This window comes from Phodopus roborovskii, unplaced genomic scaffold, assembly GCF_943737965.1.
Source record: "Phodopus roborovskii unplaced genomic scaffold, PHOROB, whole genome shotgun sequence".
In the NCBI taxonomy this organism is placed as follows: Eukaryota; Metazoa; Chordata; class Mammalia; order Rodentia; family Cricetidae; genus Phodopus; species Phodopus roborovskii.
The window spans coordinates 1504199-1529895 of record NW_026125575.1 but is presented as its reverse complement, the minus strand read 5'-3'; the positions used below and the strand labels follow the sequence as shown (position 1 = coordinate 1529895).

At 43.9% G+C, this 25697-nt stretch overlaps 1 protein-coding gene across 1 annotated transcript in view; it reads right to left on the bottom strand.

The window, feature by feature from the left end:
- The window catches only part of Dnah11 (dynein axonemal heavy chain 11), a 294048-nt gene that overhangs the window by 139281 nt on the left and 129070 nt on the right, over positions 1-25697 (bottom strand). Inside the window, exons 40-48 of the mRNA XM_051177827.1 lie at positions 24216-24348; positions 21337-21464; positions 20320-20468; positions 15576-15726; positions 12648-12779; positions 9498-9671; positions 5542-5746; positions 3665-3830; positions 2522-2624 (exon numbers count right to left, since the gene is read on the bottom strand). Of these exons, the coding sequence (XP_051033784.1) occupies positions 2522-2624; positions 3665-3830; positions 5542-5746; positions 9498-9671; positions 12648-12779; positions 15576-15726; positions 20320-20468; positions 21337-21464; positions 24216-24348 (1341 nt within the window). The remainder of the gene's footprint in view (positions 1-2521; positions 2625-3664; positions 3831-5541; positions 5747-9497; positions 9672-12647; positions 12780-15575; positions 15727-20319; positions 20469-21336; positions 21465-24215; positions 24349-25697) is intronic.

The window sequence follows — 25697 nt, the reverse complement described above, 5'->3', positions numbered from 1 at the left end:
AATGCTAGTCACTGTCAAGGGCTTGATGTCCACATTTGTTCTTAAGCCTTTGCCTTTCCATGAGCTTTTAAAGTCTGCTAAGGGATGAAAGATACAGAAGACAGAGGCATATTGTACCACCACTGCAGCCCATGCCATACTAGATTAGTTGACAGCCATACCCCATACATTCAAAGTGACAGCCAGACATTCAAAGTGAGCCTAGACAAGACCAGCAGAGACACCTAGCTTACATGCAGTTGACTCAGATAAGTGAGAAGGCACCTTCTATGTTTTTTATTGTACGAGTGTCTGATGGGAGATGCCATTCTGTAAATGTTTCTTATACTGGTTAATGAATAAAGCACTGTTGGCCAATAGGAAAGGAAGATAGGAGGGACTAGGAGACAAGGAGGAAAGAGGAAGGCGTAAGGAGGAGTCAGGAGGGAGAGCCTGGAGAGAACAGAACCGCCATTCCTTCGCTCTCGGTAAGACCACGTGGAAATACATAGAAATGGATTAATAATTAAGACAGAGCTAGCCGATAAGAAACTAGCACCTGGCCAATAGCATTGTATCAAATACAGAGTCTCTGTGCATTATTTGGGACTGGCGCGGTGGCGGGACAAGACCGGCGGAAAACTGTACTTCTTACAAGTGTCAGTGGTGGCTGATGTCACTATTAGCAAGTTTATATGCACCCACAATACATTGCCTGTTTATGTTTATAGCACAGTAATGCCTTATTGCCAAAATGTAAAAGCAAAGTAACCAAGCTGTCTCTTATCCAGTGAATGAATGAATTCTGTCCATTCATACAACCAAGGGTCACTCAGAAAGAAACAGAAATAGACTACCAAATGATTAAAGGAGATGAGGGACTTAAGTGCTAAGGTAACTGGAAGAAGCCAATCTAAAAAGATTACATACAAAACAATTCTCACTACAAAGCATTCTGGAAAAGACCAAATTATTGAGACAATACAGTGATCGGCACTTAAGAATTAAATATCCACACAATATGGAGAGGATACTTGAAATTTAACAGCAAAAAACATTTGATCAAAGAATGACCAAAAAGATTGTAATAACAACTCCCCCAAAGAAATATACAAATGGATAAGAAACACATGAAAAGATACTCAGATCTCTAATCACCAGAGAAATACAACACAGAGGTATACTGACACTGCCCTGCTCCTATTAGCAAGACTGCTATGAAGACACAAAGTAGTAATCCTGAGTAGACAAAGTCTTGGAGAAACCAGAACCTTTGTGGACAGTTGGTGGGGGTAAAAGGTGACATGGCCATTGTACAAACAGAATGACAGGTCCTCAAAAAAGCTATAAACCAAATTACTGTCTGATCCTGTAATTCCACTTCTGCATGCAAAGCCGTATTTCTGAGAAATATTTGTTTGCCTATGTTCAAAATGGCTTTATTCTCCCTAGGAAAAGGGAAAAAAAAACCCAAAAACACATGAAAGTGACCCGGTGTTCACGGGTGAGTGAACAGATAAGCAAAATGCAGCATGTAAGACAAAACAGCGCCATCCCCCAGGCTTCAAAAACAAAAAAAATCTGCAATATGCTACACGTATGATCTTGAGCATGACATGCTAAGTGAAGTATACCAGTCCTTAGACAAATAGTGTAGGCAGGGTCAGGGTCAGAGAGACAGAAATTCTGGTGGTGACTGTCAGGGTCCAGAGGAGAGAGCACCCAGTGTCATGGCTTAATGGATAGAGTTTCAGTTTCCTGTGAGAGTCTCACAGAAACAGATGGTGACATAACTGAAGGAAGCTTTTAGCACACCCAACTGTATTTAGAATGCTTGGTTAAGCTGATACATTTTATGTAACATTTATCTTGCCATAATAGCAAAACTCAAACAACAACAACAACAAAAAAAAAGATTTTCAAAAAATTAATGGTTGCAGGGGATGCAGGGGCAAGGGGAGGCTGACCACATAGCAGAAGGGTCTTCAGGCAGAGTCACTATTCTGTGTGATACTTCGATGGTGGACAACTGTCATTATACATTTGTCAACACTACAAAACATGTAAGACAAAGAGGGAACCCCAGTGGAAACTGAGCGCTACTTAATAATTATGTGTCCACATCGCCTCATCAAATGTAACTAATGCAAGAGGTTAAAGAGAGTTCAAATGAAGCAGGTGGTGAGTGGGTGAGGGACTAGACAGACACTTTCAACTCATTTTGCTATAAATGTGAAATTTAAACTAAAAATATTGTATGGCTTGGGAAAGAAACAAATATGCTCAATTAACCGTGGAGCTGGGAGTCTTGCTTTATGAGCACTAAGAAACAAGATGTTGTATTTTGTTAAGAGAGAGCCTCACTAAGGAGCTCAGCCTACCTTGTAATTCACTATGTAGCTTAGGTTGGCCTTGAACTCATAACACAGCCGCCTCAGCCTCCCCAGAGCTGGCATTTTAAGAGTGTGCAAACATACCCAGCATGGTCTACATTTTGAATATGACATCTGAGGGCCACTAAGGAGAGTGGTATGAAACCCACCTGCAGCCTCGGGTTGACCGTGAAGCTGCCCACCATGGGATTCATGCAGGCCACGTACTGGCAGCTGCGGATTTCCTTGAGCACCACCTTCTGTCGATCATACCTAAGGGACAGAAGAACAGAACCTCAAGTATAGAAACGAGATGGCAAAACAGCAAGCCTCCAGCGTGTGAAGGGTTTCATCGCAGACACTTTACAGTTGTTCAGCAAAGTTGACCTTCTCAGTCACATCCGGGGGACATCAAAACCTTAGCCCCCCAAAAAACGGAAGGTGACATTGTTGGAGGCCAAAGCCAAGATCAGAAGCCGAATCAATACAAACTATTACTGCTCATTGATTTTTCACGTGGCTCTTAACATGGGTAGAAACCGCTGTCCTTCCCAGCAAGGGTTGGTGGGTTGGGCTGGGACTCCCTCACCCTGTGTTTCCTGTCACAGATAGCAAACTAGAGTGTCCAGATATGATCAAACGTTCACATCCTTATAGGGTAAAGCGAAGCTTTCCTTCAATAACTTAGTGTGACTTAATTTCCACACAGTCGCTATGTTTCTTGACCACTTTTCAATCCAATCTTGCAAATATATGAAGGGAGATTGCTCTGTTTAATATGATTGAAAGATATTGAAAGAGGGGAACAGGGAAGATGGACTCAGTCAGTAATGTGTTTGCCCCCAACACACACACACACACACACACACACACGCGCGCGCGCGCGCGCGCGTGTGCGCTCACGCACACACAGAGACCTGAGTTCAGATCACCAGTATACAAATAAGAGCAGGCATGGCATCATGTACCTGTACTCCCAGCTGTTGAGATAAAGGAGGATCCTGAATCCAGCCAGTCTAGTGTCAGGGAGGTCCAGGTTCAGTAAAGTACCCTCTCTCAAAAAGTAAGATATAAAGTGATCTGGTATCTAGTGTAGATCTCTGGCCTCCTCACGCACACACATATGTACAAATATGTATGCATACACACACACACACACACACACACACACACACAAACAAACAAGATTACAAACTGAAGATAAAGAAAATGCTCCCAGAAAATTAGTCAATCTGAGACAATTCTGTCTTCGCATGGCCATCCCCTGTAATAATGAGCTTTTGGTGGACAGCAGAATACAGATGCTTGCTTACCAGTGCCCATAGTCAATATGCTGTCGAAGCAGTGCATGAGGCTGGACAGTGCCGTAGCTGTCCACTTCGGGCATGTTCAGATCATCAATGAAATAAACCAGCTTTTTATTTCCTCTTGGACCATAGTTACGACCAGCTTTTTTCTCTAGAGGTTTTTCAAGAATTCCTAGAAATATGCACATGCATAATTTCATCACAAATAGCCAGTGGAACGTAAAAATTTCTGCCCTCCCCAAATTCTTCTTCCCCTGTCATGGCGATTTGTTTATGTCATGTTTTCTGGACGAGTCTCTGGCTGCTGCTGTCTGCAACCAGTCCCTGCCCATCTCCCTCGCCTGTTTCCTGAGGTCACTCCAACTCTCCCTCTCTGGAGACCTACTCATCCATCCCTGAATTGGACAGCTGATCTCCCTGTCTACAGCACAGCTCTGACTCCAGCCTCCCCATCTTCTCCTTAACTGCCATGCCCGTCTTTTTTCAGCTCACTGTGTTGTCCAGTTGTCCATCGTTCTCCGCTGAAGCTGGTCCTTCCATCCTAAGTCTTTTCTGCCTGGACATCACCTGTGTCATATGCTTGAAACTCTCTTTTGGAGCTCACTGACAACGGTAGCTCTTCCCTATCCTCATTTGATAAACACCTCTCAGCCTTATCCCTGCTTCTCCCTCTTGGGAAGTAGGTATATCTTATCTTGTTATATCTCTTGTTTAACTGATAGGCAATGGCCTAATCTCCCATGCTAAACTCATAAGGAATCCTTTCCTTAGCACTTCTGAACAGAAGCCATTCCTCATACAATGCCTAGGAACAAGCAGAGAAACCATACACACTTGCTAAAGAAACAAAGCAGAATCCACCAGCCTTCTAATTATTTCATTCATAAAAACAAGACGAACTGACTGAAGGAAGAGCTCATAGAATATCCGCTGTTGACTGCTAAAGTTGGAGGGAAAGGAAGATCATTACTTGCCTCCATCAATGCAGACATGGAAATCACACAGGAATGCACATATTCATCCCAGGAATACACATTCAGAGCAACCCAACAGTTTCAATCAGCAACTGAGACCTCAGTGCCTGCTGTCCCTCTCCTTGTGCTGGACAGCAACATGGTCACTGGTTACCAGCTGCCCATGTGACTCTCAGGATGTAAAGCCTGTGTTGGTTAAATACATTTGTCCAATAGCTCAGCATTTCACACACACACACACACACACACACACACACACACCTCTAAATTGACAAGGCTACTGAGATGGCCCAGAAGGTAATGGCACTTGCTGCCAAGCCTTATGAATTGAATTCAGTCCCTGGGTCCTACGAGGTAGAAGTCATTCTCTGTCTTCTACATAAGCACCACCTACCCACACTCAATAATTATAATGGGGAAATTCAATAACTCAAAGTTGGGTATGCCAAGTCACATACTTTGAGTGTCTCTGGAATTAATTCCTTACTTGAAAGAGTAACCAGAAGTAAACCCCCACCTTTTAACACCCTTGTATTACCCAATTCCATGAATTAAGTACAGGGAATTAGATGGTTTAGAGGCGACATAATTATCACTATGAATGTAATTTTTTTTTTTTTTTTTTTTTTTTTTTGCTGGTTCACAAAGTAATAACCCCAGCAAGGCTGAGAGGGAAGGTAAAGGCCAAAATTATGCATGCATGGGGACATATGCTTATCATCCCAGCACACAGGAGGCTGAGGCAGGAGCATTGAATCCCAGGAAAGCCTGGGATAGATGGTGATACTTTGTCTCAAACTAATTCACAGCAACAGTTAAAGTCTGTTTACCAGAGATGGTGAGGAGTAAAGCAGCTGTGTAGGCCACATCAAAGCATCCTTCCTGTGCAGCCAGAGGAGGGGCACTTACTCTGTAGTGCTGCTGATGTTGTGTAGTAGTTGAAAGGCACACGGGACACTATGTAGTCCTTAGAGAGGCTTGCCAGGGTATCGCTCAAAAACACTGTTTTCCCCACTCCTGCATTTCCAACTAGCATTAGTGGTTTGCCTCTCTCAAGCAGCAACTCGGCAAAATACCTAAGACGAGTTGTCTCTGGTGTATGTACCAGAACTGTCTGGAAAGAAAAGCGGGAGAAAGGTCAGAGAAAGACAGGGGCATGTAACGAGTACTCTTTCCAGTCAGCCTGGTCCCTCAGCCGCGTTAGCCCCAAATAAACACACAGACACTATATTAATTATGAAACTGTTGGCTGGTGACTTGGTCTTCTTATTGGCCAGTTCTGTCTTAAACATTAACCCATTTCTATTAATCTAAGTATTTCTACATGGACTTCTCTCACTGGAGAGATGCCTCACTCGAATCCTTTCTTCCCTGGCTCACATGATGACTCCTCCCCGCCTACACGTCCCAGAATTCTCCTGCTCCGGTAGCCCCACCTGTCCTTCCTGCCTGGCCAAACACTGCTTTATTCATTAACCAATAAGAGAAACATATGTACAGAATACTTCCCCATCAGTGAGTGGTATTACTGAGCTTCAAGGCTGACCCAACACTCAATTTCAAATTAAGACCCAAAGAACTCTTTGTACAAGTTCACGTCCAGTAGTGCAGATGCTACAGCTTCCAGAAGGGTAGCTGGGCAGTGCCATTAATTGTTGGAGCAGAGGCCACTGATACATCATTCCAAAGAAAGGAGTTACCCCCAGGTCCCTTTCCCAGAGCTCCTCCTTCCCCCGGCTGTCATAGATATGGGGGAGAATAGAGCTGACATGGTCTCAAGTGTCTATTCAGAAACTAATGAGACCAGTGGAAAGTGAGCTACACACAAAGGGGAAGCCGTATCTTGGCAAAAATGGCACGGTCCATGCAAAAGGGCTCAGGGCAAAGGGGACACCAGTTAGGGGGACAGGTGGAGTGTGTCTAGATCCAAAGCGTATGTGAAACTTTTATGCTTATACTTTGAAATTTAACAGTTCATTAGTATTTATTTATTCAACTACCATAATGTTCCACAGAAATTTGAAGTGGCCTACAAGAATAAAACCAAATGAGTGAAAATTAGGCTCAGAGTTGCAGGCCAAATGGCTCAACGAGGAAAGGCACTTGCTGTGCTGATCTGGCAACCTGACTTCAGTCTTCAGAAGCCACCAAAGTCAAGAAGAGAGAACTGGGTCTCCCAGGTTATCCTCTGACCTCCATAGCGTGTTTCTTCTCCTGGTGGCATCACGTGCGTGCGTGCGTGCATGTGTGCGGTATGTGTGTGCAAGCGCACACTCGTGCAAGTGCAAGTGTGCACACACACAATAATAATAATAATAATAATAATAATAATAATAATAAATAACAGGCTCAGGAAATGCAGGATAAAGATAAAATATTCAGACAAAAGATAGACACAGAGACTGAATTCTGTACAATAGAAAAATAGCTACTATTTTGGTGCATTGTTTGGTCACCAAACTTAAAAGTGGTAAACAACACAAACAAATGTACACACAAAAATCCTTTCCTTATAGGGTTGACTTTTGACACACTGGTGCACATCCCCCCCACACACACATGGGCAAACACATGAACACATATACGCAAAATGAATAAATTAGTTCATAGATCTAAATTACTTAGAAAGGGCCTGGAAAGGCGGTATTATTTATAAATTCCCATGGTCCTGCTCCATCGTATGAAGAGGCTGCTAATAGAGCAACCATATTTGTTACCATCAAATGTAAAGTGCAAAACTTCCCAGGGAGAAAATTTGTTTTTGAGATCGATAATGTTTGTTGACTAAAATTGCCCTGTTTTTGTTGTTGTTTGTTGTTGTTCTCTTTTGAATATGAGTGATAAGGTATGCCAAGTGTTGATACAGTTCTTGACTTCAGTTTTTCAACCAGCTAAGAAATACTGCCACGCGGCCACGATGGAGGTAGGCTGAACAAGATGACAGACTGTGGTACATGCAGCAAACATGGCCTGTAGCCTCCTAACACCTGCTGTTCTGCCTGGCTCTCCTTTCCTGCTGGACTCTACTGTGTTCAAGCTGCCATTGCAATGCGTGAGCTCCAGATGTTCTTGGGTTAAAGTCTCGGTCCCCTGCGGTAGTGTTGGAAAACCATGATAGAACATTTGAGAAGCAGAGCCTGGTAGAGGCCATTAGTCCAAGGACAATACGCTCTAGAAGTGGACTGTAGCATTCTGTTCTCTCGGCTTAAACGGGATAGACACAGGATAGCATGAATAAAGGTCTGGGGACTTCTGGGACTCTAAAATACAGCGTAGAGATCTATACTGCCACCGCCACTTCACCGTGGATCCGAAGGCACTGGCACTAACCTCAGTTGTAGAGGATGGGACTCCTTCTCTAGTTTCATTGGCCATGATGCTACTACCCAGATTTCAGGGACAGAACTGCTGTTTGAGGTTATAGAGGTAGACTGTCACTTCAGGCTAAGGGTTCAACGCTGCTACCCCAGGGGGACCAGAGGTTCAGGTCAGCATCCCCTCCCTGTCTATTTGGCACAGAGCCTGTAGAGCTGTGAGAATATAAATTTCTATTGTTTGGGCTACCTAGAGTGCTTCCCTTTGTTATGGAAATTCATGTAAACTAATATAAGTGGAGGAAGCATTTGAAAGCAGACAGACAGAAATACACTCATGTGCACGAGTGTGGTGACATATTGTTTATGATCTAATAAAGCTTGACTGGAGATCAGAGTGCAAACCTAGCCACAGCCATAGAAGCTGGGAGGTGGTGGCACACACCTTTAATTCCAGAACACAGGAGACAGAGGCAGATGGAACTCTGTGAGTTTGAGGCCACCCTGGGTTACATGAGAGTGAATCCATGTAAAAGAAAACCGGAGCTCACGCCTTTAATCCCAGCACTGGAAAGAACATAAGAAGCTCAGTGCAGTCTCACTCTGGAGATGCATTCTCAGGTTCAGTGGATTACCCCTTTAATCTGAGCAAGTGAGGCTCTCTGGTGGCTTGGCCACTTTGCTTTTCTGACCTTCACCTTGAACTCCAATATCTGTCTCTGGGTTTTTATTATTCATGCTACACATGAGTGCAAATATACACATATATGCATGTGTTGAGTGTCAGTCAAGACCAGAGTCAACACACCTATCCTATGCCATGGACTTTTAGGTCTAGCCTCACCCCATCACCTAAGGCCCTCACTGTGTACTCTAGTGGCACAGCTCCAGGAAACTAAGGTTTGACTTCCTGCCATGTGGAACCAGCTGCCTCCTCACAGAGGTAGCAACAGTCCCCGCTCAGCCATTCATCCAGCACTGCTTCAAACAGCAAGCTCTAAAATGATTCAAAATGTGAAACATCGCTAAAAAGAAAGATTAAGGCAGAGTAAGAAGCTGGCCACAGAATAATTCAACCTACGAGAAATGGGGATGGGTCACACAGGGAGAGAAACAATTCATGTGGTCCTGTCAGCTGCCATGAGAACGTGGAACACTGGTGTTGAAAGGTCAAACACATCATTTCATGGCCGGGGCAGTAAAAGAAGCGAGTTCTATGTGAAAAGCGATGTCTAAAAAGTTTATGTAAGCTCAGAGATAAGAATAATTGAATTAGTTAAACCCTGCCTTTGGTTTTACAAAGATTGGACAGTTTCCAGGAGATGGTAAGAATGTGGCTCCCACAGGATTATGTTGAACTAAGGGATAAAGAGTCTGCAGAAATATGATCCTTCTTCCTAAGAATCTCTATGGTCTACTCTTCTCTCCCAGAGACGAATGTCATCCACAGAGCATGGAACACAAAGACCTGTGCAAGTGAGAAGGACAGGCTGCCTTCCTCTGATGGCTCAAACACACCCTGGAGCTGGGCTCTTGTTTCTACACACCTACCTTCAGGGGCGCATTGACATCCATGGTGAACGGAGGCACCTTGTCAGTCCAAGGCAAGAATTTCTTAGTTTTGTGGTCTAGATAATAATCAAAGATGGTTCCCTGGGACGGAAACTTCACTGATTTCATTTCTTTATGCCACCATCGGCTGAAGTCTGCTTGATAGTCAGAGAGCTACGGAGAACAGGAGAACTCTTTAGCATAGACCCAGGAAGCATACACAACCCCTACAGATTCTGCTGTGTGCAGGGTCCCTTGGGTACTGCATCATAATGACAAACCAAACTCTTAAATGGGAACTCACTGAGTTATATCAAACACTGGATCTGAGTTGTAGCCAGTAATGCTGAGTTGTAGCCAGGGTGTAGTGAGTGACAGGCAGTTATGAGGTGTACAACGCAGGCTTAAAAAGCAAGCTAATATCGGGAAAGCCGTACACGTCATCCCTATTCTTCAGCCTTACAATGAATCACCATACAAATCACCATGTCAGGTACTACTGGACAATGGAGATTAACACTGCCATTGACTTCCACCCTGTTAGCACCAACTGATGGGAACAGGAGAGAAAGGGAGATTATAAGGACAGAAGATCTGACCTGCCTCTTTTTTTTTTCTTTCTCTTTCTTTCTGTTTCTTTTATTGAGTTCCCAGCCTCTTTTATTGTTTGATATCATTTCTTTTTCAAAATGAGGATAATGAAATACAGTACTTTAAAAAAAAGTCTTAGCTTTAAAAAGTAACATAATGGCAAGGCTGTGTCAGTAACAAAAAGCATTCGTAAAAAATGCCCCAGCACTTGTAGACCTGGAAGTGTACGGGGAAGAAGGCATAAAGGTCAGTGTAGACTCAGTTTCCAGCAGGGTAGAGCTGAGAGTCTGGCCAAAAACCCCATAAAGATGAGCTCCTGTCCTCCAGGGAAGTCATGGGGCAGTGCACCATCTCTATAACATGGGTGTTGTCTGAGAAAGTAATACACACAAGCTCTCGCTTGCTTGATTATTAGGGTGTAGGACACAGGGAAAAGGGACAACACCCTATGCATCCTCAGCGGTCTGGCTCAGGGACTCAAGTGTACTCAATGGCCTGATGAAATGAGCCTCATACGCTCAGATGGCCAGTGTATCAACTCTTGTGTCCTTGGAATGCAGCAGCTCATGCATTCTCAGAGGTCTAGAGCAGAGAATCTTCCTGTGCCTTTGGGATTGATATGACCTGGTGAATTTCAGTAAAATCTGTAAAGTCTGTGGGTATCCATTGCCTTGGCAATGCTGTCCTTATCTAGGATCTCACCCGCCTCATTTCCCAGCTCTTTATTTGATGTCCTTGGGCTATGGTGATCCCTTTTAGTGCTAGGCTGTTCATACTCAAGAGCAGCCAGGCAGGTGGAGGCTGTGGCTAATACTGACTGGGGTGAGAACCCTGAATGAGAATCCCTCCCCTCTCCACCGCCAAACCAGCGGAGACCATGCTCCTGGTGCCAGCATCCATGTGCTCAGGCATTTGCCCTCATTGGAATTATTTTCATAGCAGAGGCAAGGGATATTTTATCTCCCTGTTAACTCCAAGCCAATGTGGTTTTAAATGATCCGCCAACAATTACTTACACTCCTGTACACTCCTCCTGTACAAAATGCCTGTGACTTCTACATCACTTCAGTTTTGCTTTGCCTAACAATTCCACTGTGGAAATGACTTTGTGGTATATTGTTGACTGTTTGATTTGTTAAAGTAAAGTGATCACTCTGCAGCATGAGGGAAGCAGACAGAACATCCACCCTCTGTCTGTGAGAAAATCCCCCCACCCCCCAGAGGAAGCAGAGGCAGACTTAGCCTTTGCCACTCACTCAAAGCAGTACTGGCTGCTGTTCCATGGGAGGCGCTTGAAGACCACAGAAGGACATCTGGCAGGTGACAGAGGGGACAATGATTTGTGAGGCTCGGCTTATTTATAGACATGTGTTCTGCTAAGTCAGTGACAAGAAACAGAGCTAGCCCGGAGTTTCCGTTAGTAGTGAGGAGTTGGCAGACTGTGGGTCACTTTTGGATGTGATACCTTCTGAGGGGAATTCCCTACTTGCGCTTGGGGAGATCTGGCACAGCTAATTTGCTAGGCAACGGCATGCTATTTTAACGGAAAGAGTCGTGGTACTGACGTACCATGGCCAGAGACACGCTGAAGCGCCAGGGGAGATACGGTCTTTGAAGATTGGCAAGCTTGAGTAAGAACCCTTCCACAGCCACCAGGGGGTCTTGGGACAAGATGCCTGTCTCCACAAGGGACAAAATTTGGCTTTTTCTTCACGTGGAGGATATACTGAAGCAACGTGACAAGGATGATACAGGACAGATCTACACTTGGAAGCAGATGGTGGAGGTGACCCATATGTTCTGGCGCTTGGTAAGTCTACGTGGCTTGTGTAATGGGATGGGGTGGGATGGGGTGTGTATTTGCACACATGTGTATTAAGCATTTCCTGTAAGACATCAGAAGCCTGTAAAGCTATGCCAGAACTGTTGTACAAGGGGACAGATTTGCCTGAAGCAGCACACCAGCACTGACTATGTCTCACAGATGTCCACCCTAGGACACAGTTCCAGACTGATTGAGTGGAGGCAGAACTATCTGAAAGACACTAGATGCTATCACCAACTTGTTCCATCACCATCCTCTCCCCATGCCACCAATTCACATGGGGGAAATCCTAACAGCTAAGGCAATAGCATATGGAAACAGCATCCTTAAGGGGTGTTTAGGGCTAAGTGATATCATGTCAGGGTCCTTGGGAAGATCTGCATGCCCTCATAAGAAGAGAACAGTGACTGGAGCCTGTTGCCTGTATAAATTATAGGACGTGTCATGAGTAAGATGGGAAGAAGTTTCATGAGAATCCAGCCACACTGTCACCCTGAGCTGCCACATCCAGTACTGTGAGAAATATATTGCAGTAGTTTAGGCTACCTACCTCAAGGCTGTCTGAAATGATTTGTCCCTGAGCTAAGACATTGGGGATGCCCCAGAGGGACAGTCTCCGTAGCTCAGAACAGGGCAGGTCTGGGGAAAGGAGATAACATAACTAAAAGATGCAAACCACATTTTTTAAACCCAACTTCCCCACACTTTCCATCTCTGGAAACTCTTTCACATACTTGATCTCGTAGCAGAGTGCCTCCAAATGCCCAGACACAAGCAAAGACAAAATACAGTTCATAGGCTTCCTTGGGGCTGTCAGAAGGTACATTCTCAGGAGTCAGCAAACACTCCAAAAGAGTACAAATAGTCTGAGGAAAAGAAAATGCCACCAGTTTAGCTCAATGATTTTTTCCTCTCAAAGCTGGAGAAGGGTCAAACAAGCTTCTTACAAATTCTATCCCTTTCTTAAGAGATTATATAATTTTCCAAAACTCAAGGTTAGAGACAGAAGCACACATACTCACACACACACACTCATACATTCACACACAGTTACACTCATATATTCACTCACTCACACACTCATACACTCACACACTTACATACACACATACTCATACATTCATACACATTTAGACCCATGTACTCACACACACACACTCAAACACACTCATACACTCACACATATGCTCACATACTCATATACTCACACACACACATACTCACATAATCACACACATGCACTCAAACACACATATATACAAATACACTCACATACATATTTATACTCATACACACATTTACACTCATAGACTCACTCACACACTCATACACTCACACACATACTCACACACATATTCACAACATACTTAAACATACACACACACTCAACACACACTCATATATGCTCACACAGCCACACATGGGTAGCAATCCTGCTTGTGGGTCACCTCCACAGAGTACATTATATCTGTAGTAACTGACACCATAGGCTCTAACACTAAGAAGCTCTTACCCAAGGCCTGCACAGGCCCACGGACTCAGGCCCAGTACCTCTGAGCATCTTTCTCTTCCAATCAGGAAAGAGAGGGATATGGTTTTTATTCAACAGGAAAGCACCTGTTGCATTTTGAAAATCTCCCCATTGCTATCATTTTATATTGTACCATATCTTAGAGATAATTTTCTAATAAAACCTATCAATTTCTTACCAAGAAAAAGAGTATGAAGCTCTGCTGCTTTGCTACATGTGAGGAGAAACCATTATTTCTAAAGGAATGGCTAAAATCAAAGCAAAGAGGACTAATGGCCCATTGTGGGCTGCTATTAGTAGACACACCAGTAAGTCTTAGGATTGGGATCCATTCTCCCAGACAGTACTTGAAAACATTTCTGAGTGCTATGTAAGCAACTAATAAAATTACACTTTAGTTTCAAGAGTTAACACATTTCATCCATCTTAAGAAAGTTCCACATGCTGAGAAACACAGAGCATTGATTTTGTACAAATGTCGTCTTAAGCTGTTCCCTTGTCTACTCATTTTGCCTTAAATTCCTGTACTTCTAATAAACTGTGGGAAACACTGGTCAAAAACAACAGCTTTAAAAAGAGCAAGGAATTAAATGCCATTTCTGAATACTACAAAATGAAGAGCAGAGAGCAGAAATCATGTTAATTCCCACAGACCTATTTTCACACTACTCCTGAATGGCAGAGTTCACACCACAGAGAATCACATAAATACACAAGTCAACTTGAGAAAGAATGCAATCCCACTTTTTTGCAAGCCTTACACCCGAGGAAGTCTAATTAGGCTAACCACATAATTAATTCATTATGAATAAATTCAGACCTGCTTTCAGAAATAAATTATACCTCGGATAATTACTGTTGAATACTATCGTTTACTTAATTGGTGTGTGAATTATCCAAAAAACCTGAACTTTCCCTTCTTATTATTCTAATTCAGCTTCAAACAAATTTGGTAACATAGTAACTTGATGGGAACAAAGTTCTGAGAAACTAATTTTGTTTCTGGAGGGGGAAACCTTTCCCATTGTAAACCTTTAGTGAAGTTGCTACATTGCCACCATGACCTTAGTTGCGCTGTGGAGAATAGCTCCCAATTTGCTGCTGTAACAAACACATTGTATCTTTTAATGGCAGTAGCTGTCTCACCAGAGGATCAGGAAAACAAAAAACAAAAAAGATCCTAGGATCCTCCCAGATTCTTCACACACAGTGACATGCCTTCAGGAACATGTGTGGAATAATCTTTTCTTTTTCCTGACCATCATCTGTGTTTTGCCTGATTATCTGATTCAAAAACTCATGGAACATTTCTCTGTGCAATGTTATGGATTGGATCTGAACTCCTCTCTCTCTCTCTCTCTCTCTCTCTCTCTCTGTCTCTCTCTCTGTCTGTCTGTCTGTCTGTCTGTCTGTCTGTCTGTCTGTCTGTCTGTGTGTAGATCACTAGGGGTGGTCTGTTGAAGGTTGTGATAGACCCAGCTCTGGATCCTGTGTTCTCTGCTTCCTGGTCTACCATACTGTGAGCACAACTCAATGTCAAAGACTGAAACCCTCTGGCAACTGAGACAAAATAAGCTTTCCCATTCTTGTTTCTGCCAGGCATTATGTTCACACTGACAGGTAGAAAAATAAATGATGCTGTAGCAACTTTGTTCTAGCATGCTTGGGATGACATGATGATCCCATGAGCACATACGTGTGTGGTACTTACTGAGTACTACAAGTATGTAAATCTTGTGGTGTGGGGGAAGGAAGGTGAGTAGATTTCACTTCTTGGGAAGTTTCTTTCACAAACTTCCAAGGACTGAAGGGGCTGTAGCAGGAGGTTGCAAGAAACCTAACAATTCTGAAAATATTTTTTAAGAACTTATTTATTCATGAGTATTGGGGGAGGGGGAGACATGTGCATGTGTGTAAGCATATGGATGCAGGATGCCTTGGCACTCATTGGAGGTCAGAGCATAGTTTGTAGAAGTTGGTTCTTTCCACCATGTGGATGGGGCTCAGGGATGGAACTTGAATCATTAGGTTTTTACACCAGGAGCCTCTACCCACTGGGAAGTCCTACCAGCAGCTTTCCCCCATCTTCTTAAGTGGGCATAGGTAACCGGCTGTTGAGGCTGACACAAACCTGCACCAGGCTGCTCTCTGGAACAGAAGTGACGGCTTTAAAACTGCTCCTCAGCTTCTCCAGGCACACGGGGACGTATTTATCGAAAAGAATAGTTAAATTGGCCTTTTCTGATTGATGCCGTCTTCTGTCTATCCAACTGGCCACATACCTGAGAAGGAGCACGGAAAAGCTTTTACCGAATGAGGGCTTTGAGAAGCAGGATGCCACTGAGTCCGAAGCTCCCCCTTTCCACACAGCTTGGCGCAACACTTCATGGACACGCTGAGTGGTTCACTCTATTTCTCAAATGGAAAATATTTTTAAATGGCCCTTTTAAAGACTTGTTTTAATGGCCATTTTTGCTTTAATGAAAAGAATGTAAAAGAAACTCCTAATAGCTCTTAGAAGGCAAACATAATCGTGCCTAAGTAGGCCATTACATTTCAGGCAAGTGCACTGTCATTTCCCCAATGAACCGGCTCTGTTCACAATGGAGGCTTTATTTATGAAAACAGCTTGGTGCTTTTCTTGATTAATCTTGGCATCAATTATTTAGTAATGAGAAATCAGTTATAAATAAAGAGGTGAACGGTCCATAGGGGCTACTTCGACCTGCTTTTCTACCGGACTCTGTAACAACAGCCTAAAAGGGATAATGCATTCACAGCCAGGGGCTCAGAAATGGTATGCCATGCTTTAATATATTGATATTTATATGATGTATAGATATATCTGCCTCGTGCTTATAAAACGCCTATTTTGATACATTAAACATTGCCATCGTATTAGTAAACTGCTTACCAATGCCATGATGGCATCCTTAGTGGCCTCTTGGGTGCAACTAAGACGTGCTAAATGAAAAAGAATCACTCAGAAAGTTGTGCTTAAGTAGGAAGCAGAGGCGATAAATACATTTATCAGCCTGTACATGAACAGCGCGGCCACAGACTGATTACAGCCAGACCCCGATGTAAAGGCAAATCAGAGTCTGCATCTTGAATATGGTATAAATAAAGGTTAACATGCATGTTTTATCAAAGACTTCCTGTGCTTTCCACGGCCTTTGAGGAAGGGTCATATAAAATATTCACAGCTGTCATCCTGTGCTTTGGTTTACAGCATGACAGCTATCAGATCTTCAGTAGGGGCCCACTTGCGTGAGAACAATGTGGCAGAGGGCCTCCAAGGTGTTCACAGTAGCAGCAGCTGAGAACAAAGGCACCAAGACCACACCTATCTATCCTCAGTGAATGATTCTGCAGCTGATCAGGGAATAGAGTCAGAGTGGAATTCCTGGTATTTTTATTTATGTATTTAGTGTGCAGGGAGGGCTAGGGGTTGCCTATAAGCTATGGCTCAAATGTGGAGGTTGGAGGATAATTTGTACACACTGGTTCTTTTCCTACTACCATGTGGGAGCAAGGGATCAAACTCAGTATGTCAGGCTTGGAAGCAAGCCCCTTTTACCTGGGAGCCATCTTGCCAGCCCCAGAAGGGAGTTGTATCTAGAACTTAGTGTAGGAGGAGTTGGGAGAGCATTGCTCAGGGAGATGCCACTTTTAACCTGGATTACCCTGAACCTGTGCTCAGTTTCCTTACTTTTAACCAGGTCACCTGGGGAAGGTGACCCATCTGTCTTGGTTTTCTAGCTGTGAGTGGAGATGATTTCTTCCTGGCCTTTGGCTAAGATCCTGAACAATATGATGATGATGCTATGGAGTTTCCATGGTAACAGCATGAAGAGCTAGGTCAGCATTTAACAAGTCACTACCTGTCACAGAGTTGGTGGCATTAGAAGCCTGGGTTCAAATCCTGCCTCTGTCTCTCTGTGCATCTCCCCCAATTTGTTCAGTTGAATACAAGAATTGTCTTCTGAGCATAAGCATCCTGCACTTTACCTTCCTACACAATGTCTTCTGCATGACTTGGGGAACAGACAGACACCAAAAGATCCCCAAAGTGGGCTTTGCATTTAGGAGGCAGGTAAGAGCTGTTTGCTGAGCTTCATTGGTAGCAGCCAGGACCTCCTTTAGGAAACATACAAGAAAGACCCATGGGCAAAGGATGCTGTGGCTGCTCTTGTCTTATTGTCTCTGCAAATAGCAGATGCTCTGAGAGAAGCAAGCTTGACCAAAACAGGCCATGTAGTCAGAAGAGGGAGTCTGCCAGAAAGATGACCAATAATGACCTTTATTATAAGTTCAATGTCATCACAAGGCAAAAGGAGTAAAAAGTTTTCTATCAACAAATGTGGACAACTGAAATTTTCATGTAGAGATTATTGCTAAATTGTTACAGTTTGGAAGAAAAACTGACATTAGTACAGAAAATGTGGAAATCTGGACCATTATATGTGGCTATGGCAAAACCTAAGACCTAGATGTGCATCTGTCTGCAAAATTCTTCCTGTCCCACAAAAGATGCTGAAGGTTTCAGGATAGGCATTTTGGAATGGACTACTGCCTCAGGACATGTCATTACAAATGAGGGGCTCTGAAAAGCAATTAATACAGGGAACACAGCCTGAATTATAAACAGAACTGCTTAAACTAGAAGCACCCCTTTTAGCTGCTTGGAGAAATGGCTGATTTAGGTTTCAAGTAAGGAGATTCTGAAACAAACTAAAACATCTAAGTGCCCAATAAAGACTTGGGAAGGTAACTAAAGGATATAGAAGAGATGAGCTTGAAGGGAGGGGCTCTTCCTAGCAACATTTGTGACAATCTGAGAACCAAAAAGGAAAAGATCTTGGTAAGTGGTTATATATAACCCACTGGACTGCAAGAAACCATGAATAAAAGAACAGAAAATGACAAGGGACATAGAGTAGAATAAGAGGAGGAGAAGTAGGGAGGGAAATAGATGTGAAAGAAAGGGTTTTTTGACAGAAAAATGTGCAAAAAGAATGACTGGATGAGGAAATCGCCCCTTCCAAGTCCTTCTGAGGAACTTGAGCTTTTCTCCCCAAAATTGTACATGTTATGAAAGAACAAGTTGGGGGGAATGTTCTAGATAAATGGGGACAATGGAGCTAAATAAACACAATCTTTGTCCTGATGGCGGATTCTTTTTAAAGGTAACTCACAAGACTAAAAGAATGCTAGCCTTATTCAAGACAGATGTCTTAGGTGTACAAATTATAGTGTGTTTGTGCAAGAGAGTACTCTAGCTCTTAGAAAGTAAATGCTTAAGTGCCTACAGGTGAAATATCCTAACTCTTCCACTTTTACATTCAAGTATTTCTGCAGAAAGTCAAAGAAGGAAACATACATGTGTATGTATGTATGTCATCCAGAGACAACGCTAAGGTAGAAACACGGCACGGGGAGACATTAGGAACAAGGTTTCATGACTTTAGTCTGTACTATTCTCCCAATCTCCCTGCAGTTCTGAACACTTGGAAGCCACAGCAGCTGCAAAAAACCTGACACTTTTTAAAACATACTGTTATACATTGATCTCTGAACGTAAATGAATATGGAATAAACAAAATGCATAACGCTCTCACATTATGGCATTAAAGTAAGGCAGTGAATGATCTGTTAATTGCAGAGTGAAAGGAAGTACCTGAGACCCGAGATTGCTGGAACTCTCTGGCACAGCAAGTTGGAAAAAAAAAAAAGGTCTCAGATAAGACTTCCTTTATTCTGGAAACGTCTTGGCTGGACCCTTGGTCACTCACATGAAAATTAAAACCAACGTATTCATCTCTGATACAGTGAAAACCTCCATACACAGAGACATAACAGGGAGAAGAGGTAGTCTAGCTCTTAACACAAACTGATGAGGCTCCTGAAGCTACCTGGGATTTTGAGTAAAAGCTGCTCTTTAATTAGACAGTCATTCTGAGCTATCGTAAGCACCAAGTGGCTTTTGATGTGATTGAGACTGAAGGACAAAGGGACTTGGGAGCCATCAGAAAACAGTGCAACAGACTCAAGACACATGGGTGCTAATCTAATTACCTTTAAATTAATGTGATCAGCCTTACATTTAATTAGTTATATACCTTTCAAATCATTTTTAACTTGGGTTAAAAACAAATAAACAAAACTTAAGACCAGCTGACTAGAGAATGGACAAAGGAGTTGTATAGACCTTTCTTGTAGACATACAAACACTTAGCATGCACGCACGCACACACACGCACACACACACACAGGAAAACATGCCCTACAGAGTACTAGCCACTGGAGAAACTCGGGTGTGGAGTATAGTGATATACTGCTTCACACCACTCAGTGAGGTTCCTATGAATACACAGAGAGGAAAACTAGCATAGAATAAAAGAAGACAGTGATGGCAAGGATACAGAATGCTGCATAGCATCCTCAGCATCATCTTGTATGGGACTGGTAGGGAGGTAACATGGTACAGCCACTGTGGTTAAATGTGATACCAATTCCTGAAAGATTACAAGCTGAACTAGCATCTGATCTAGCAATCCTGAGATTATCACCAAGTTTGTGTCTGTGTGCCCGAGTTTATAACATCATCATCCCGACAGCTGAAAGGTAGAGGCAGGGGACTCAGGCAAGGGAGCAATGGGGTTCCTTCCTGGCGGAGTCTCCATCTGGGAGGATGGAGAAAGTTCTGTGGATGGATGATGGCCATGGCGGCAGTACAACAGCGTCGATACACTCTCTGACACTCAACTTGGCCCCTGTTGACGCTAATACAGTCGAGTTTATGTCACACACATTTTTGTGAGCCCCCCCACCACAAAAGAAAAAAAAATGTAAGAAAAGAAAGAAATGCTCACGGATTCCAGCCCAGATCTTGCGGGTTCACATACAGAATGCCAGCTCTGGAAACAGTGGCTGGGGTGGCTGTCCCCAGGTGATGAGTCTCAAACAGAAGCCTCATGGAAGGTGTGAGGGCTACTCGCTCATTGCTGGCTAGGGTCAGCACCTGCAATGAGCAGCATTGTAGTGGTTGTCAGAGATGGGCTGTCACCAGGAGCCAAAACGGCAGCCAACAGACCATCACAGCTAGTAATGTCCCTAGTAGGGCAGCCATAGGCAGGCTCGTCTCAGTTGAGATGAGAGCCTACCCAGAGGCAGTCTGGCTGAATCCGTAAATAATAAAATAGCCTTAATGGACTCATGACGGACAACCCTCCAGTAGCAGTAGCTGCAATTACCAAGTGTCCTATAGTCAACTGTATAGGTATGAAGGCCCCAGACTTTTGTTTCCTGATAAACAGTGTTGTCATTCAGAAAGCAGGGCCTGCTGCTAAGGTGGTCACTGATGCCACCTTGGAGTAATGCTGGCTCCCAATTTGTCATTGCTGTCCCAACAACAGGCCTTATGTTGCTCTTTCGGCATCACGCGGGACCTCTTGTCTTTGCTGTTCCCAGGACAACCACACAACCGTCTCGGGGAAGCATTTAAACATAATCTGTAGCCATAGGAACAACTTAATTTGCATGGCCAGGTTTCATCAGTTATCATACGGCACGAAACCACTCTTTTGTTGTCTACGTATTCGGTATTTAATCAGACCACATTAGATACAAGAATTTAATGCCTGGCTCTTAGGAAACAATAGGGCAGATAAACTGAATTCGTATATACGCACCTAGCTTTCATGAAAGGTGATTCAGTTCAGAGACAAGGGAAACATATTCCCTCAAATTCTGCAGCTACGAATTATGAGGACAACATCGTTCATTACATAAAAAACACCGCGTTAAGGAGTGCAGGGGATTAGCAGTTGAATGGCGTTCTCGGTGCCCTTGGATGCTGGGCTAAGGAGTGGTACTATGGTGTCACTCACCTTGTTATCATCCATGACTGTGTTCAGGGATTCGATCCACAGGGGGTCAATGTCCCCATCCAGGACGATCCAGGTTGGGCCATCGTGCCTGAGATTTGCTTGCTCCCGCAGAATGAATGACAGGAGGCCTGCAAAGCAGGAGCAAACCTCGCTGATACAGCTGAGGCTGTTTGCCTCTAAACTACATTTACTTCTCCTGGAAGCCCCTTTATCAGCTGAATAAAACAGAGTTGCTACCTCTTTCTCCTGAGTGCAAGGCGTACAATGGGCTCTTTCTGAGCTTCCTGGGTCGGCTCTATATCCAGTTAGTTCCGCGACTTACAAACAGGCAAGTTCCACCTCCAGGGGAGGGCCCTTACCTTTGATAACCGAGCTTTCCCACCTGCCACACACAGGGAAATACTTGACCTGAAGACTCGCTGTTGAGATTTATGGGTGGCGATGAGCATAACCTGAAAACTTACAGCAAGTGAAGGCATCCTTTTTTACACACCTATGTTCAGTATCTCTCTCAGGCTACCTAGCATGGTTCATCTTTTTTATTATTATATTTTGTATATTATTCCATTTTTCTATTACATTATTCAAGGTGCTTATTTTGAAACCCCGTGCTTCAAGGCACTGTCCATCTTAATTCACAGCTCCAACCAGAAATATGCTAGGCTGTCATGACTTGAGATGTAGAAAAGTACTCCTTTTGGCTGTTACCACATGTCTGTGTATTGCGTATTCAGGCAGCATTCTCTAGGTGCTGACTTTTCAAACTTCACAGACCTGCTTCATTGGTCATGTGGAGAACTCCTCTGTGAAGCCTTTGGTATGAAAAACAAACCACAGCTGGGCTTGGGAGGCAGTTTGAGGCCAGTCTGGTCTACAAAGTGAGTTCCAGGACAACCAGGGCTGTTACACAGGGAAACCCCGTCTCAAATCAAAAATCAAAAACCAAAGAAACAAATGTAAAAAAAAACCCCAGCAGTCAGTAAAACTGGCCACCATGACTGGAGTAGAAGCCAGCAGCTTTTCTGATGGTTTCTAATTTAAGCAGCTTTCACAGGTTTCCCTGTATAATGATAATGACTTCATCCCTGCCTCGATCCTTCATGAAAAACAGAATGCAGGTAGGTAAAGGTTGCAAGAACTCCCCAACAGATGAGCAGTGACCAAAAGGTAAGAGGATGGAGAACGCCTGCAAAGCAAGTCGTCTAGGTGGTACCTGGCCAACTTCATTACCCAAGTGAGCAGGCCACGGTTACCCTCACAACAACAGCCTGGATGGAGGGGGCACCCAGTGCCAAGACTCGGATAGAAGAGGCCTGGAACGGTAGGACTTGGGAAGAGGAGAGGTAGCCAGAAGGTCTGAGTGCAGGAAAAGAGGCTAGAGGTGAGTACAGACATGTTCTCATCCACTCCCCCACACCTTTCTTTCATTTACTCACAGAGTCTCAGTTTGTAGCCCAAGCTTCCCTAGAACTCACTTATCACACAGGCTGGCCTTGAGGTAGCCCAAGCTTCCCTAGAGTTTATAACACAGGCTGGCCTTGAAGTCATTCTAAACTTTCAGCCGTCTGAGCGCTGGGATTGTAGGCATGAGTTACCACAAGCAGCACACACACACACACACACACACACACACACACATACACACACATGTATATACATGCATACATTCAACATATACATATTTGATACATACTCAATATACACATCTCTATATATTAAAGATGGTAAGTATAGTATCTATTGATCCATTGTGTAGTCAGTAGGGGACTCTGGTACACTGGCTAGAGATGGGAAATTATAAAGGTCTCTAACAAAACCACATGTTTATCCTCAGATATAAGGCTGAGTGTCCCTTACCCCCAAAAACTTTGAATTTGAAGTGTTTCCGATTTCAAACTCATGGGAATTTTGGAACATTTGCATTGGCCAGATGTCACTAACCCAAAAACCACACATCTGAAATATTCCGAACACCCTAACTTACGCTCAACATGTTTTCACTTTCAGTTTCCAGACAGGAAGCATAGCACACTGCCTTCTGTGTCCCACAACTGTGACGCTGACCACAGTCAGTGTCTCATCCTAGGAACTTTAGAAATGGGACATTCACATTGACCTCTCCCTGATTTACAAGCAGCCCTGACGTCACTGGAGTGAGTGAAATGCACAGCCCTGAGCAAGGACCTGCCAAATGCAACTGCCAAAAGCACTTCCTCAAACCTTGCTTGAGTTTGTATGTTCGCAGAGCATGTGATCCATCAGCTGCGCTTCTGACTGCATCAAAATACAGTTAATCTGTGTGACTATACCAGACATCTGTGAGTATGACCAGTATGGTAAACTGGTGTGGTTAACATTGTTGGAGTCCATGGCAAGGGGGGGACAAACATGCCAGACAGAGCTTAGTGAGAAGCTTTATTAGAAAGAAGAGGGAGGGGAAAGAGGTAAAGAGACAGACAGGCAGACAGGCAGGCAGACAGGCAGACAGGCAGGCAGGCAGACAGACAGACAGACTGGCAGACAGGCAGACAGACAGGCAGGCAGGCAGGCAGGCAGACAAGCAGACAGACAGACGAGGACAGAAGAGAAGCATGAGACAGGAAAAGTCCTATCTGCCCAGGGGGGGGGTGGGGCAGAGGGAAGAGAGAGCATAAGTGGGCGGAGGTCTTTCTTTTACAGGGGTCCTTTGCCCCTGGGCTGACCAGGGCGCTGCCTGAGTGCATTCTGCCGGATGACAGGGGCAGGCCAGCACGATGCCTGAATCCTTACGATGACCAAGATCTGTGAGTATGGCTATGGCTTATACTGAAAGAAAGATTTCTAAAGGGAGATAGAGATAAAGACTTTTTTTAGTGAGTCAAAAGGGAAGGAGTACTTGCCGTCTTTCCATTCTCGGGTAGCGTGGTGTATGAAACCGAAGAGTTCATCTGTCGTCACAGCTTTGGGATTTAAGTCACTCCAAATGGGCTTCTGCTTCATATTGACATATGTTCTGTTCAGTGTCCTTAAAATCTGGGACGAGTGAGCCGAGAACATTAATGTAAAAGTTGCCCAAACCAACTGTGAAAGATTGACAGCGCATTCTCCAAACTCACTCGCCACTGGATAGTCTGCACGTAGCATGGTGCAGAAGGCGGGAAAGATGGCCATAGGTATGCTCCATTCAATCCCATGGACGCTTAGGGTGACGTTATCAGTTCTCAGAGGCATTTAGGTGAGAGGAAGCTGCTTTATCCGTTAAGATCTTTAGCTTTGTACATAGAGTGAATCTGAGACCTTATACAGAGCGAGTTTGAGGTTTTTAAACCATACATGAATGAATGTGTATGCGCATTTCCGTTCACTCTGCTAGCATCATTTAGTCCATATCAGAATTGCTGTCAGCGTAGATTGCTGAAGCCCTCCCAGAGCCTAACAGTTAGGAGACTGAGGGATGGATGACCTGTAGTGTGCATTTCCAACAAGAACTCAGGGATGACAACAATATCAGCACAGACACTCTTCAAGGCCCAATGACAGAGCAGTGAGTGAACCTTCACCGAGTGTGGTCTCGACTTGGGAAAACTAGAGCTGGGCTACTGGTATCTACTAGGCAGAGGCCAGGGGCACAGCTCCACAGATGTGAGTGCCCTGGACAACGTCAAAGCAAACGCCTAGGATATAGTGTCATGGGTTCTTAGAGACTAGCTAATCAATAAAAGAAGCCTGAAGGATAAGACCTCAGAGTCGGGGCTCACTAAGTAGGTATCTATTTAACTGACCCAAGTATCTGTCCTAGCTGTCCTTTACTGCCCTTGAAAAGCCAAGGTTGCTGTTTTAAACACGTGTCATCCTTGCCAATCCTGGGGCTCCGAAGGTCTGGTAAGATACTGCCATCTACTTTGGGATGCTAAGTGGGTAAATAACACGGTCCTGCTTCTGTCAGCCTAAGTACGTGTTGAATAGCACACAATACGTGAAGAGTAGAGGGAAGAAAGAAAAGGCCTTAGGAATACACAGCTTGTATTTTTAGAAGCCATTAATCTACTAGAAATTACAGAATTTAATTTTATCCTTCTGTGAACCATGGCCTACATCTGAAAGTTACACTAACAAAGTAATTACAGGTCTATCAGTGGTCTACTTTAATATTGCAATGATTACATTTTTTTTTTTCCTCACTAGAAAAATCCCCACACAGAGCCTTCTTCAACCATTGCTCCCCTTTGGGTTCAGCTCTGAGGACTGACAAATGCTGCGTGTAGACATTGCTCTAGAACTCATCTGCCCATTCTGATTATTTTTAGTTGTTGGCCACCGAGTTTGTTTATACCCAAGCATCCTGAATGGGAAGGTACACAGCTCTGCATATACTGTCTGCC